This window comes from Pinus tabuliformis, chromosome Q, assembly GCF_031772625.1.
Source record: "Pinus tabuliformis cultivar Carrire ecotype Pingquan chromosome Q, CPIR1, whole genome shotgun sequence".
Classification (NCBI taxonomy): domain Eukaryota; kingdom Viridiplantae; phylum Streptophyta; class Pinopsida; order Pinales; family Pinaceae; genus Pinus; species Pinus tabuliformis.
The window spans coordinates 1,160,761,182-1,160,775,525 of NC_142296.1; the positions used below are offsets into that span (position 1 = coordinate 1,160,761,182).

At 39.4% G+C, this 14,344-nt stretch overlaps 1 protein-coding gene across 1 annotated transcript; it reads right to left on the reverse strand.

The window, feature by feature from the left end:
- Window positions 1-5,971: 5,971 nt before the first annotated feature.
- On the reverse strand, window positions 5,972-6,700 carry LOC149223775 (uncharacterized). Its single transcript, XM_089387998.1, has one exon. The coding sequence runs from the start codon at window positions 6,698-6,700 to the stop codon at window positions 5,972-5,974; it is 729 nt and encodes a 242-aa protein (XP_089244124.1).
- Between the last annotated feature and the right edge of the window lie 7,644 nt (window positions 6,701-14,344).

Sequence of the window (14,344 nt, forward strand, 5' to 3'; positions counted from 1 at the left end):
TACTTCCTTAGTGGTCGATATGATCTTTAATATGTTTATTAGTTTCGATTTATTAAATTCAAAAGAAATTTAATTTTAATATTAAATTATTATTATTATTATAATATATGAAAATAAAATTAAAATATATATATTTCTCAGTAATGAAATATAGTTTTTAAAAAACAATTTGCAAATTTCAAAATCTTAAAATTATTTAAAAATAAAATATTGACACAAATTTCCAAAAAAACAAATGTTTTAATGCAGAGAGTATCAAAAACTCTAAAATCACATATAAATTCATTTGTTTTGTAAAGTTGTTCATTCATCATAACTGAAGTGTTTCCTATCCAGTGACTTCAATACATTATATAAAAATGACATTATATTTAATAAATTGTTATTAATATGATAAACTTAAAATAAAAATAAATTAATATAAATTAAATGGTAATAATATATTAAAATAATATTAACACCATTGCTGAAAATTGTTGGAATTTTAAGGATTTTCATAGAGGTGATATTTTATCTTTAATGTCATCCTTGGAATTTTAAGGCTTTTCAGAGAAAATATTTTATCTTTAATACCATGACTAAAATCATTTGAATTTTAAGACTTTTGATATTTTATTTTTAATGTCATGTCTATTGTTGGAATTTTAAGGTTTTTTAGAGTCATGATATTTGATCTTTAACATCATTATTAAAAGATGTTGACAGTTTACTCTGAAAAAAAAGACGTTATTCCAGCGTCAACACTTTTCATTTTCAGGGTGTTTTTTGCACAAAAAATTTTGGCTTTTACTTTCATTTTGAAAAAATGTTGAAAATTTACCCTAAAAAAGGGTTATTCCAGCATCAACACTTTTCGCTTTCAGGTTGTTTTTTCATGTTTTTTTGGGGTTTTTGGGCTTGAGCACCCGTTTTGAGGTAATAGTTCCCGTTTGATCGATAACTATGTTTCCAGTGATCTAGGCTCATCAAACTCAATCTTGTCCTTGAATGATATGGGTAACCCACTGATGAATCTTTGAATCTTCGCTTTCTCCTCCTTAAGATAAGACATATACCTCAACAAATCCAAGAATTTGCTAGTATATTGGTCATTGGTCATAGATTCCATCTTCAACTTAGAGAATTCTTTTGTCCTATCATCAATGTATCTCTCAGATAAATAATTCTTCCTGAAAAGTCTCTCAAACTCACTCCAATTCAACTCCTCTTCCTGAATGCCTCTCACATTCTTCATATCTTCCCACCAAATGTCTGCTTTACCTTTAAGACCGCGGGTAGCTATCTTGGCTTTCATGTTTCTTGAATAGTCATGCAATCTAAAGAATTTATTCATCCCAAGAACCCAAGCTTTTGTATCTCGTGACTTCTTTATTTCTCCCTCAAATGTAGGTGGCTTTGTTTTTATGAACTCTTTTGGAAAATAATGCTCCTCAATCCTCCTATACAGATGGTGATGGTGATGACCATATTGTCTCTTTGAACCAAAACTAGGATAAAACCCATGATCATTGCTCCTCCAGTCAGGTGTGTCTAGAAATCTTCCCTCTGTGATTGTATCATCCATGTCAAACCTGTATCCCAACTAAGATCTACTTCCTTGTGACCAATTGGTCCTTTCCTCCAGTCCATGACTGATGCTAAGTAGTCCTTGTCTCTGCAAATAAGATAAACTCTAAAGAATGATTGCATTTACCTCTTCTTGTTTCTCTTATGCCCTAGCAAGTCTTTCCCATGACTAAATTATTCTGTCATTATCCGCCTTACAACACCTGAACTCTGTTTTCAAACTTCTCAATGTGTCTGCTTTGTGAGGGGAGTACTCATCACCATGTTGCTCATTTGATCTATAGGGAGAATCATGTGAACTGTAGTCCACCATTTTCCTTGTTATATTTGATCTTGTTCTTGCAAAACTTTGTCAGAAAAATCAAATATAACCACATTGAAACGTACTTTTTTTTTTTTTTACATAATCGGTTGCTGTTTATATTCCAAAAAAGAATGAGGAGGCTAAGCTCCTGAGTTACAAGGCATTATGCCCGGGAAGCAAAGCAGGGAGATACTACAAGGAAGACAAAATTCCTCTTTGCTCCTGTCGTTTCTGACTTTTGGAAAACCTGAACAAGTATAGATTCTAATGAACTGGAATAATAAGGAGCAGAATTTGCATTGCATGCTTAGTCTATGTTTATATGGCTGATCTGGTGCGTTGTAGACTCTTCGGGCTTGCTGTCGATTTCAACGTTCCTTAGGCTTGAAGAGCTGGTGTTGGGAGCGTTTCTTTTTTCCATCATGAACTTCAGAATGTCAATGGATTCCTGGGCATGGCTGCATCTGTTGGAGAGATCGTTAAACTGTTCCTGAAGTGAAGAAACTCGATGGAGAAAAAGATTGATGTCGGCCTCATGCTTCTCGCTAGTGATCCGAGCATGAGTGTCGATTTTAGCATCCAAAATCTTCTGGTGAGCACGGATTTGTTCCAGCTCGGCTTGCAGATCGGCGCAATGGAGATAGTCTTCGCTTCTTGCCATTGAGGGAGCACGAACTATGTTCTCAGTGCTCTGAGGGAGCAGGGCTCTGCGAAGATGCAGATCTGACGAGCCTGGGAAAAGGAAGCTTGGAGGAGGAGTGAAAGAGTGAAGGGAAGGGGGTCGATGGCTCAGCGCAGAAGAAATGTAGGAGGCTAATGACAGGGGGAGCGAAAGCTGCTGGGGAAAGGGGAAGATGCAGAAATGAGGGAGGGAGAGAGCGGTTAAGAAGGCAGGATCTGACAAGAGGTCTGACGAGGGGCTGGAAGTGATCACGAGAAAAACACGGGGAAGATCACGGGGGAGGAAAGGATGGGGCAGAGCAGCATGGGCGATGGGACTAAAATGAGAATAGCGGATCGTTTCCAGAGATTCTGCTGATAGGTCATGATTTTGTTGACTATCAAGGCAGATTTTAGTAGTGTTCAGGACCAGAATTTTCTTGAAGACGTTGCGGGAGTCAGAGCCAATTGATTTGCCGCAGTCCATTCTGAGCATTGAAATGTTTTGATCAAGGAAGATATTGTTGGGATTCGACTGAATTGCAGAGAAGATTGCCTATGGGTCTGCTACAAGCTCTATTGGCACAAGTGTCAGCTTCCTTGTTGAAAGTTCGAAGAACATGGAAGAAGCAAAGGTCAACCATTTGTTGAGCGAGAGCTTGACACCGGTTGATAGTTTGTTGAAGAAGCACATTGGAGGCATTTCGGTTGTAGACCATTAGACTGATGATGGTAGCTGAGTCACCAAAGATCATTGCTGTGTTAATTCCAAGTTTTTGAAGTTGGACGAGCCCTTGGTAAAGAGCTAGAGCTTCAGCCCTATTGTTGGAGAGGGGACCTAACCCCCATTCATAAGTGGCTCTGATATCTCCGTTGGTATTGTAGATGACTCCACCTGCCCCTGTTGTTCCAGGGTTGGATTTGGAGGCTCCATCGAAGAAGAGATAGTAGGAGTTGTTGTTTCTGAGCCAAGTTGAGAACTCCTCTTCTTTCAATCTTACTTTCCAACTATGATTAGAGTTGTTGAGCTGGCTGCTGATGTTACTCCCACTCTGGTTACTATTGCTTTTATCCAACAAATAGCCTATGAAGTTCCTTTCTTCAACACAGAGGCCAGTGATATCAATTTGCTTCTGATTTTTAGCTGAGATGGTTTCTAAAGTAAGACTCCTTGCCTTGTTACAAAGTTTCCTTGTGATGGTTTCTTTATCTTTGAAGACCATGCGGTTTCTTGCCAACCAAATGTTCCACAGAAGAGAGTAGGGAAGAGTATCCCAAACCCTTTTGGCTATGTTGTTCTTCTTTTGCTGCCATGGATAGTTCTTCTTCCAAAGGTGCAGAACTTCTCCAATGGAGTTATGGGGACTCTAGGGGAGATGGGTGTTGAAGGATATTTCTCTCCAACAGGAAGTGGCAAAGGGGCAGGCGATAAAGAGATGCTGGATGGTTTCTTCAGCAGCTTGGCAGTTTGGGCATCGGGAAGGTCCAATTATGCCTCTCTTTTGCAAGTTGTCAGAAGTGAGGATTTTCCCTTTTAGGAGAGCCCAGATGAAGAATTTAATTTTTGGGATGGCCTCTGACTTCCAAACAGTTTTCCAATGTGTCCAAATGGGCGTGGGGTGTTCACTGCTACAGATATACTGATGGGCAACTTGAATTGTGTAATTGGAGCTTGAAGGATCCCAACGAAAGCTGTCGATACCATTTTTTTTAATAGGAGCAATGCTATGAAGGTGAGCTTGGAGAATAGCGAAACTCGCCTTGAGGTCTATGGGAATGGTTGGAAAGGTCCATCCCGTCCAAATCTGAGATTGGGTATCCCATTGAGAAATCTGATCCAAATAATGAAGCCCTATGTTGTCAAAGAAAGAGAGAATTTGATCAGTTCCAGGTTGACTGTTGATAGGCTGCTGTCCCATAATTTTATCTGCTCCAAATTTGATATTGGTGCCACCCTTGGGGACTTTAGAAATGTTTTGGGCCAGAAAGGGGATTGCTTTCTTGCACAATCTCCAGATTTTGGAGCAAACTCTGTTGGGGATATCGCTGTCCAAGAGGTGTTGTCTTGGGAAGTTTAGATATTTGGCATCCAACACTCTTTTCCACCAAGCGGGATGGCTGCTGATGAGTCTCCAAATGATCCTGCCACCAAAATCCAGATTTATAAACTTGGGAGATCTAATTCCTAGTCCTCCACAATTGTGGGTTTGAATGACCTGCTTTCAACTGACAAGATTGAACTTCTTCTTTTCATTTCCCCCCCTTGCCAAAGGAAGTGGCAAAGAATGATTTCCATTTTATGAAGTAAAATGGCAGGATCTTGCAGAAGCGTAAATTGGTATAAGGGAAGAGAAGAAAGACTTGTTTTCAGGAGAACAAGGCGACCTGCTGGATTGAGCCATGTGGAACCCCATTGCTACACTTTCCTTTTCATTTTATCTATGATGGTATCCCAAACTTCAGCTTTCAGAGGACCAACACTCACTGGCATGCCCAGATAAGTGAAGTGCTCCTAGTCTAATTTGCAAGGGACCCCAAAGGTGCTGGCGATGTTATGGAGGACTTGAGCTGTAGTGTTCCAACCATAGATGCAGCTTTTGAGTTGATTGACCATACCTCCTGAGTAGCTCATGTATTTGTCCAAGAGGGCTTTGAAACGACGGGCTATTATGTTGGATGCTCCTCCTATTAACAAAGTATCATCAGCAAATTGAGAGTGATTTATGTTTTTGACCCCATTCCCGAATTTAATGCCAGTAATGAGTCTGACCCACCGATTGTAGTCCAAAGCTTTACTAAAGGATTCAGCCATCAAGATGAATAGATATGGGGAGAGGGGGCAGCCTTGTCTTAGCCCTCGAGAGGATTGGAAAGAAGGTCCAGGTCTGCCGTTAACAAGAGGAGAGATCCAAGGGCCTGAAATGCAAGCTTTGATGAGATCAAGGAAAGGCGCAACAAATCCCATTTTCTTTAGAACAACAATGAGGAAAGAATGCCTGACTCTATCGAAGGCATTGGCCAGGTCCAATTTCAGAATAAAACCTTTTTCTTTTCTAGATTGGCTGGAATGAATAGCTTCTTGGACGAGGAGGATTGAGTCAGAAATTTTCCTGTTGGCCAGGAATCCTCCTTGATTTTCAGAGATAAGCGAGGGGAGGATAGGTTTGAGGCGAGTAGCAAGGATTTTGGTCAGGATTTTGTAAGAAGAATTGCAAAGAGAGATGGGTCAAAATCGAGAAAAGGATGAAGGCCGGTTCTCTTTGGGAAGAAGGGCGAGATGGGTGGCATTGGTGAAACCTCCAATTTTTCCCTTACGCTGAATCCATTTTATCATTTTGACTAGATCTTTTTTAATTGTTCCCCAGTAAGCTCGGTAGAAGCAGATGGGGAAACCATCTGGGCCAGGAGCTTTATCTGGTTGGAGAGTCCAAATAGCTCCTCTTATTTCTTCTTCTTGATCTCCTTGATCAAGCTATCATTTATTTCCTTGCTGATCCCAGTGGGAAGATATTGCAGCAAATCTGAGTAATCTTCCTCCTCTTTCGTTTCTGTTAGGAGAGCGTTGTAATGATCTGAAGCTGCCTTTCTAATAGCACCTTGAGTGGTTTGAAGATTGCCTTCTCCATCTATGATAGATGTAACATTGTTCCTAATTTTCCGAATAGTAGCCTGCTTATGAAAGAAGGCAGAGTTTTTATCTCCTCCTTGCAGCCATAGTTGCCTAGATTTTATTCTCCATTTCTGCTCCTCCTCTCTATTGGCGCGATATAGCTGGAAGTAGAGTTCACTTTCACGGTCTTTGTCTTCCTGTAAAAGTCCGCGTTCCTCTATTATGCTGTGAATGTTTTCCAATTTGGTTTTTATCTCTTTTTCCTTCTCAGGCTCCGTGTAGTAGTTTTTTGCCCAATCCTTTAAGGCGTGTTTGGTCCTTTTTAGCTTGTTTTCCCATATGTACCCCGATGATCCTTCTATGTGCTGACACCAAGTGCTTTGAATGATCTCTTTGGCAGCTGGGATGTTGTTCCACAGAGGGTTGTATTTGAAGGGGATGGGCCCTAAGGGGCAGTGGGCTTCGAGAACAAGAGTTGTGGGGTAATGATCAGAAGCAGAGAAGGGAAGGATGGTGGCATAGGCAGTAGAGAAGGAGGAGAGCAACGTGACATTCACCATAATTGTTATGAAACCAGCTCACAAAAAGATAGAAAATATAGATCAACGCCTTAGAATTCAGCCTCTTCGAGGGGGAAACCTCCTTTACATTACATAAATGAATGATTCTTGGATGATTCAAATGACAAATCCTCCTTTCTATATATAGGAGTCTAAGGAGTCACAATATAACCAAGCCAACCTAACAATAATAATATAAAGGCACAAAAATAACAATAGAGGGATTCTATGGGGCACAGTAATAACAATATGGGGACAATAGGGGCACACCAATATTAATAAAGGATACAACTACAATAGTAATGGGGTAATCACTAGTATTATAGGGACCTAACATGCCCCTCTCCTTCAAAAAAGTGTTGTCATGAACGCTTGAGTAGTTCTGGATGCTTTTGTATAAAATTCTCATCCTCCCATGTGGAATCTTCAGCGGATAAGTTCTTCCACTTGATGAAATACTCCGAAATTGATCTATTTCGTAGTTTTCGAGTTCTTGTTTCTGTGACTGCTTCCGGTTCCAATATATTTTTTCCTTCCCCATCAAGTTCTGGCAATATTGTTTGAATTGGGAGCTTGTCGCCTATAGCCTTCTTTAAACATGAAACATTGAAAACTGGGTGCACTCGAGAAGCTGCAGGAAGCTCCAATTTGTATGCCATAGTACCAATCTTTTGTAACACCTTGTATGGACCATAATACTTTGGTGATAATTTATTATCCTTCTTAGCTTGCTTGAGGGACATTTGTTTATATGGTTGTAGCCGTAGGAATACCCAGTCACCTACATCAAAACTTCTTTTGCTGCGATGTTGATCTTCCTGTTGTTTCATTCTATTTTGCGCCAACACAAGGTTATCCTTTAAGAGTTGGAGGACTTGTTGTTGATGCTCCATGTGATGTTCCACTGCTTGAACCTTAGAATTTTCTCTTAAATATGATGTGATGGATGGTGGCTGATATCCATAAAGTGCCATAAATGGGGTCATTTTTATTGATGTATGGAAGGAAGTGTTATACCACCATTCAGCCAGAGGCAGCCATTTGACCCATTGTGTCTGTTTATCAGATACAAAGCAATGAAGATATCCTTCCAAACATTTGTTTACTATCTCAATTTGCCCATTAGATTGAGGATGATAAGATGAGCTATGAGCTAACTGAGTACCAAGACAAGAAAATAATTCTGTCCAAAAATTTCTAGTGCAAATGGGATCTCTGTCACTTACAATAATCTTTGGGTTTCCATGTAGCTTTTGAATTGTTTCCATAAATGCAGTAGAAACTGTACTGGCTTTAAATGGATGTGATAATGCACAAAAGTGTGCATACTTGCTAAGTCTGCCAACTACCACCATGATGACACTCTTGCCCTCAGACTTGGGTAAACCTGTTATAAAATCCATTGAAACCTCCTCCCAACGTTGCCTTGGAATGGATAAAGGTTGTAATAGACCTAGGGTCTTAATTGTTTCAACTTTATTTTGTTGGAAAACCAAACATTCCGCCACAAACTTTTGAATATCCGATTTAAGGCCATCCCAAAAAAATTCCTTCATAACCCTGTGGTAAGTTTTTAAAAATCCTGAGTGCCCTCCTAAGGAGAAGTGTGCAATTCCATAAGAATCTTTTGTTTGAGTTGGGAATTCTTACAAAGGTATAAGCGATCTTTGTACCATAACGAATCATTTTTCCAGCTAAATGTATCAGATGTACTAGAATCTTGTTGTAACTTTCGAATAAGTTCCCACACTTCTTCATCATTCTTCCATTCCTCCCTTGCTTCGTTTATCCAATCTGGTTGGATAATAGAAATGGCGCACAACAATGCTTCCACATCCTCATCCTTTCTTGAGAGTGCATCTGCCACCACATTTTTCTTCCCTTTTTTGTAGATGATTTCAAAGTCATAACCCAACATCTTTGTGACCCACTTTTGTTGCTCTCAGTGGATAATCTTTGTTCTAAAAAGTATTTAAGGCTATCATGATCCGTTTTTACCTTGAAGTGTGTTCCCATTAGGTAGGGTCGCCATTTCTTAAGTGCATGTAGTATTGCTAACATTTCCTTCTCATAAATAGCTTTGTGTAAAAACTTTCCCTTGATTGGATGACTTTCAAAAGCAATGGGTCTTTCATCTTGCATTAAAACAACACCAATTCCATTTCCTGAAGCATCACATTCCACAATAAAGGTTTTTGTGAAGTTCGGTGTAGCTAAGACCGGTGCTTAGCACATTGCCTCTTTAAGATGTTCGAAGGCCTTTGTTGCTTCTGGAGTCCATGAAAATGCATCTTTCTTCAATAATGTTGTTAGAGGTGCTGCTATTCTCCCATAATTCTTAACAAACTTGCGATAATACCCTGTCAACCCGAGAAATCCTCGCAGATGCTTTATGGATGTGGGGATTTTCCATTTCTTTATGGCTTTAATTTTGCTAGGGTCTACCTTAACTCCTTCATGAGATACAATATGACCCAGATATTCCACCTCTTGTACTCCAAAGAAACATTTGGATCTTTTTGCATATAATTGTTTCTCCTCCAATAGTTGTAGCACCCTGTCAACATGTTCAACATGATCCTTCCAAGACTTGCTGTAGATTAGTATATCATCAAAAAATACTAACACAAATTTTCTAAGGAAGGGTTTGAAAATGGAATTAACCAAACCTTAAAATGTAGAAGGTGCATTGGTAAGGCCAAAAGGCATGACCAAAAATTCATAATGACCCTCATGAGTTCTAAATGCTGTTTTCGGAATGTCTTCAGTCTTCATTATGATTTGATGATATCCTGAACGAAGATCCAACTTGGTGAAGTAAATTGATCCATGAAATTCATCCAGTAATTCATCAATGACAGGAATGGGAAACTTATCTTTAATAGTGAGCTTGTTGAGCTCCTTATAATATGGACACATGCGCCATGATCCATCCTTCTTGTGCACCAATACTACTGGAGCAGAGAGAGAACTTTGACTAGGTTGAATTATACAGCCTCTAGCATTTCTGCAACCATACGTTCAATTTCACTCTTTTGGGCATAGGGATATCTGTACGGCCTGATGTTTGGAGGAACACTTCCTGGAATCAGATGAATAGAATGATCATGATAACAAATAGGTGGGAGACCTTTGGGAGTCTCAAATACCTTGGAATGATTGTCCAAGACTTTTTGGAGATCCGAAGAAATAGATAATTTCGATGTGGAAACATCTAGCGAACATAATTATGCAATTACACCTCGTTGTTCCTTTTTTAGAAGCTTTGCATACCGTTAGAGTTGATTATCCTTCCCGGTTTCCTTGCAATACCCCTTAATTCAACTTCCTTTCCTTCCGCAGAAAATTTCATGAAAAGTTCTTGAAAATTAAAATCTATTGTACCCAAGGATTGTAGCCATTGGACTCCTAGTACAACATCAACACCTCCCATTGGAATGGAAAGCATTGGGCTATTCAATACATATTCTCCCATGGATAGCTTGATATTATGGCACTTTCCAAAGAAATTTATCGTTCCTCCACTTGAAACCATCACTTGACACTCTGGTGCTGGATATAGGAAGCAATTCAATTCTTTTGCTATCTTACAATGAATAAAATTGTGGGTACTTCCTGAATCAATCAACACTATTACCTTTTTCTTCTTGATATGTCCTTCTATCTTGATAGTTTGAGGAGTGGTAATTCCAGCCAATGCATTACAAGATATGGTTGGATTCATTACTTCTTTATCTAGGGTTTGTTCCTGGAGTATATCCTCTTCTTTTGACATTTCTTGTTCCTTTTCTTCCTCCTCTTCACAATCTATGTAGAATAATTTCTTCTTAGCACACTTATGACCTTTAGTGTATTTGCTATCACAACTGTAACAAAGCCCTTTTGTTCTTTTTTCTTCCAATTGTTGTGGTGTCAACCTTATAGGTTGTGGAAGGCTAGGGGCAACAACACTTCCATCTTTATAGTTGTGAGTGGTAGGCTTCCTGGTTGCCATAATTTTGCTTTCCATTTTTCTTGCTAACCTAAATGTCTTCTCCAATGAATCAAGTTCCCAAAGGCGAACCTCATGTTGGATATTATCCTTTAAAGTCCCTATGAACACATCAATCCTATGCTCCTCTGGAATATCTTTTACCCTTATGTTCAATTTTTGGAAGTCCTCATTGTGATCCATCATTGAACCCTTTTGTTTGAGACTTATCAGTTGGCTAAAAAAAGTGTTGCTTTTTGTATCCTCATAATGTGCTGTCATTTATTCCGTAAAAATTGCCCAAGTGACAATTTGTTTACTAATTCAAAGCCATTGATACCATACAAACTGATTTGGTTCCAAATATAAAGTGGAAATACATACCTTTTGTGTGTTTTGCACATTATTGAGATCGAAAAATTGCTCCATCTGTAGTATCCATGTTGCGGGATCCTTGCCATCAAACTTCCTCATATCGATTTTTGGAATATGGTGGTTCTTAGATCCAATGTTAGAGTCTATGAAATCATGATTAAAATTTACTTTTTTCTCATCATGAGTTTCCTTTACTACCCTTTCACCATTAGTAAGTATTTCTTGTAGAAAATTTATCAAATTTGTCTTCAAATCTTCCATGCCTATCTTCAAATATTCCATGCCTGTCTTCAAATCTATCTTCAAATCGTCCATCTTAGCTTCCACGTCATTCATCTTAGCTTTCACCCCATATATCTTAGCTTCTACATCTTTCTTTAAACCATCCATCTTAGATTCTGTTACTTTTTGTGTGAGTGACATTTGTTGCACTTGGTCTCGTAATTTTGATATATCATGTTGCATTTCTTCCCCTTCTTCATGAGTCATGCTAGAGCTTTCAGGTTGCTTACTAGGTGTTTGCATTTTCTTTCCTCAGGGCATCAGTTACCGATAATAATTCTTTACTATGCCCTTTGAATTCCTTCAAAATAATTTTTCCAACCAAGCTTAAGCAAAAATTAAAAAAAATTTACACACCTTTTTTAACTTTGTAGGAGCTCGATATTGCATCTGATGTGTCTCTGTAATTTTGGATCTTTAGTTCTAAAATTGTGACTTGCGGTAGCCCTCTGCGTCCTCTTTCCAATGCCACCAGTATGATCGAATTTAGATTCTCCAAGAAAAAGTTATGCACAATCTCCCAAGATGACCTGATTATATACCTTTTCGGAAGAGCGAACTTGTAGAAAGTGCCATGTGTCACTGTTTCGACCTTAGGATCTGAAAAATATACACAGGAAACTACAGTTCATCCTATTTCTATAACTTCTTACGAAATTTCAATCTGATGCTCAAAACAAAAGTTATGACTATTTTCCCCAGGTCACCTGTTTGGAATGTAATTCGGGATTCTGCAAAAATGCCAACTTCCTCATATCAATATAGCACCAAAAGCTCTGAAATTCGGACCTGTAGTTCAGAACGATTTTTGCCCAAATGGATTTTTTTTTTAGCATCTGAAACGTCGCAGAAAATGTTTTATAGCACAAATGCCACGATAACTTGTTTGGAGTAGTGAAACCCTAGAATTCAAAGCTTTGATACCAAAAATTATGAAACTAGCTCACAAAAAGATAGAAAAGATAGATCAACGCCTTAGAATTCAACCTCTTCGAGGGGGAAACCTCCTTTACATTACACAAATGAATGATTCTTGGATGATTCAAATGACAAAACCTCCTTTCTATATATAGGATTCTAAGGAGTCACAATATAACCAAGCCGACCTAACAATAATAATATAAAGACACAAAAATAACAATAGAGGGACTCTATGGGGCACAATAATAACAATATGGGGACAATAGGGGCACAATAATATTAATAAGGGATACAACTACATTAGTAATGGGGTAATCACTAGTATTATAGGGACCTAACAATAATTCTATCCAGTCTTTCCATGATATTGCCTTTGCCCAGCCTGCGATTGCTCCAGGTGAACCTTCGATTTTTTGGGACAACATCAATAAGATCGTGATCCTGCATGATGGTCTCCAACTGCGTTCTGTAAGGATCTGGAGAGAAGCAACCTCCTCTTTTCTCATTGGAATGTAGAATGAGATTGAGGTCTCCCCCAAGAATAATACTGTTGTTTTCTTCTTCATCTATATTTGCTTTGAGGGCAGCCCAACACTGTTCTTTGTCTCTGTAATGGTTTGGTGCATAGATGTTATAAATGACTATCCTTTGGCTATCTGTAGTGCTCTCTAGAACGGTCTTTATCCAATGCTGGCTGACTGTGTCTGTTATGAGATTCCATATGCTGTGATTCCATAGGGTTGCGATTCCCCCGGATGCGCCCCTTGATTCGCAAATGCTGCCATTATACTGCTTTTGTTGACCAATGATTCCTTTCATTTCTTGCTGTCCTTGTTTTGTTTCTTGTACCAGTAGAATTCCAGGTTTCTCATGTTTTATTAGATCTTTTAAGGCAACTATTTTGGAGGGGTGCCCTAGTCCCCTACTATTCCAGGAGAGAACTTTCATCATTGAGTATGAGGGGTACGGAGAGTTGCTCGCCCTCCTTGCTCCTTGTGTACTGTTTCTTTATCGTATTTCCCCAAGATATATGACTCTATATGGTTCTGAGTGCCCATGGCAATATCCTTCTGAGCTATTTCATCTCTCTGCTGCTTGGTAGATTTCCTTCCTTGTCCATGCTTTTTTTTTGTGTTCATGGTTGTGCCATGCTCTTTCGAAGAACTCCTGGTATGTCTAGAGGAGGGTGGATCAAGGGAGAGGGAGGAGGAGATAAGAAAAGGGGGGAGGGATTAAAGGCATCAGCTTGGGGCAAGGGAAGCGGATTATCTTCAAGGGGGGCAATGACAGAAAAAGGATTAGATGATGAAGGAGGAGGGGGAGGATGGGCTAGCGAGGGAAGGGAGGAGTTAGAGAGGGATGAGGTGGAGGGAATGGAAGGATTATGATTGGGAGGGGCAGTTTCAGGGGGAGTCTTGGAGATGGGGGCTGTCTTCTTTTTCTTGACTGTTTCCCATTGCTCATCTTGTGAAGCATTCTCTACATCAACTAATTTAGTACAACGATTGGCAAAATGGCCATATTCGTGACATACCTTGCATTTGAACGGGATCTGTTCGTAGTCCAATTGTTGAATGTGAGTCCAATCGTCCACTTTGAGCTTGATGGCCTCAGGAAGGCCTTTGCCTAGATCAACTTCTACACATATGCGAGCACAGGCTTGCATATTATCTTTCAGTTCACTTTGATCAATGAATCTTCCAACAACATTCCCGATAGCTCGAACCGATTCGTCTCCCCAATAATGGAGGGGAAGATGAGGCAGCCGAACCAAGACTGGAACAACGTTCGAAACATCCAACTCGGGATCGAAATCCAGAGTCCATTTGTTGAGGTATAGGCCTCTGGAGTCCATAAAATATGGTCTATTTCTAAAGATTAGATATTTGTCTTCTCTTGATTCGAAATGGAAGGTGAAGTACCCTTTCCCGCAGAATCGAATGGAGATTTTGCCTTGAATTTTATCAGACCAATTTCATTTGACCCATCTTTGGAGATGGCCAGAAACCAGTAAATTGTCCAATGAGACCACGTTCAACTAATGAAAGAGCGGCCATGTGAGGTAGAGCTAGAGGTAGGTTAAATTCTTGCAGGAT

Coding starts and splice junctions, on each gene's coding strand:
- LOC149223775 (XM_089387998.1), bottom strand. CDS start 6,700: ATGGTGAATGTCACGTTGCTCTCCTCCTTCTCTACTGCCTATGCCACC.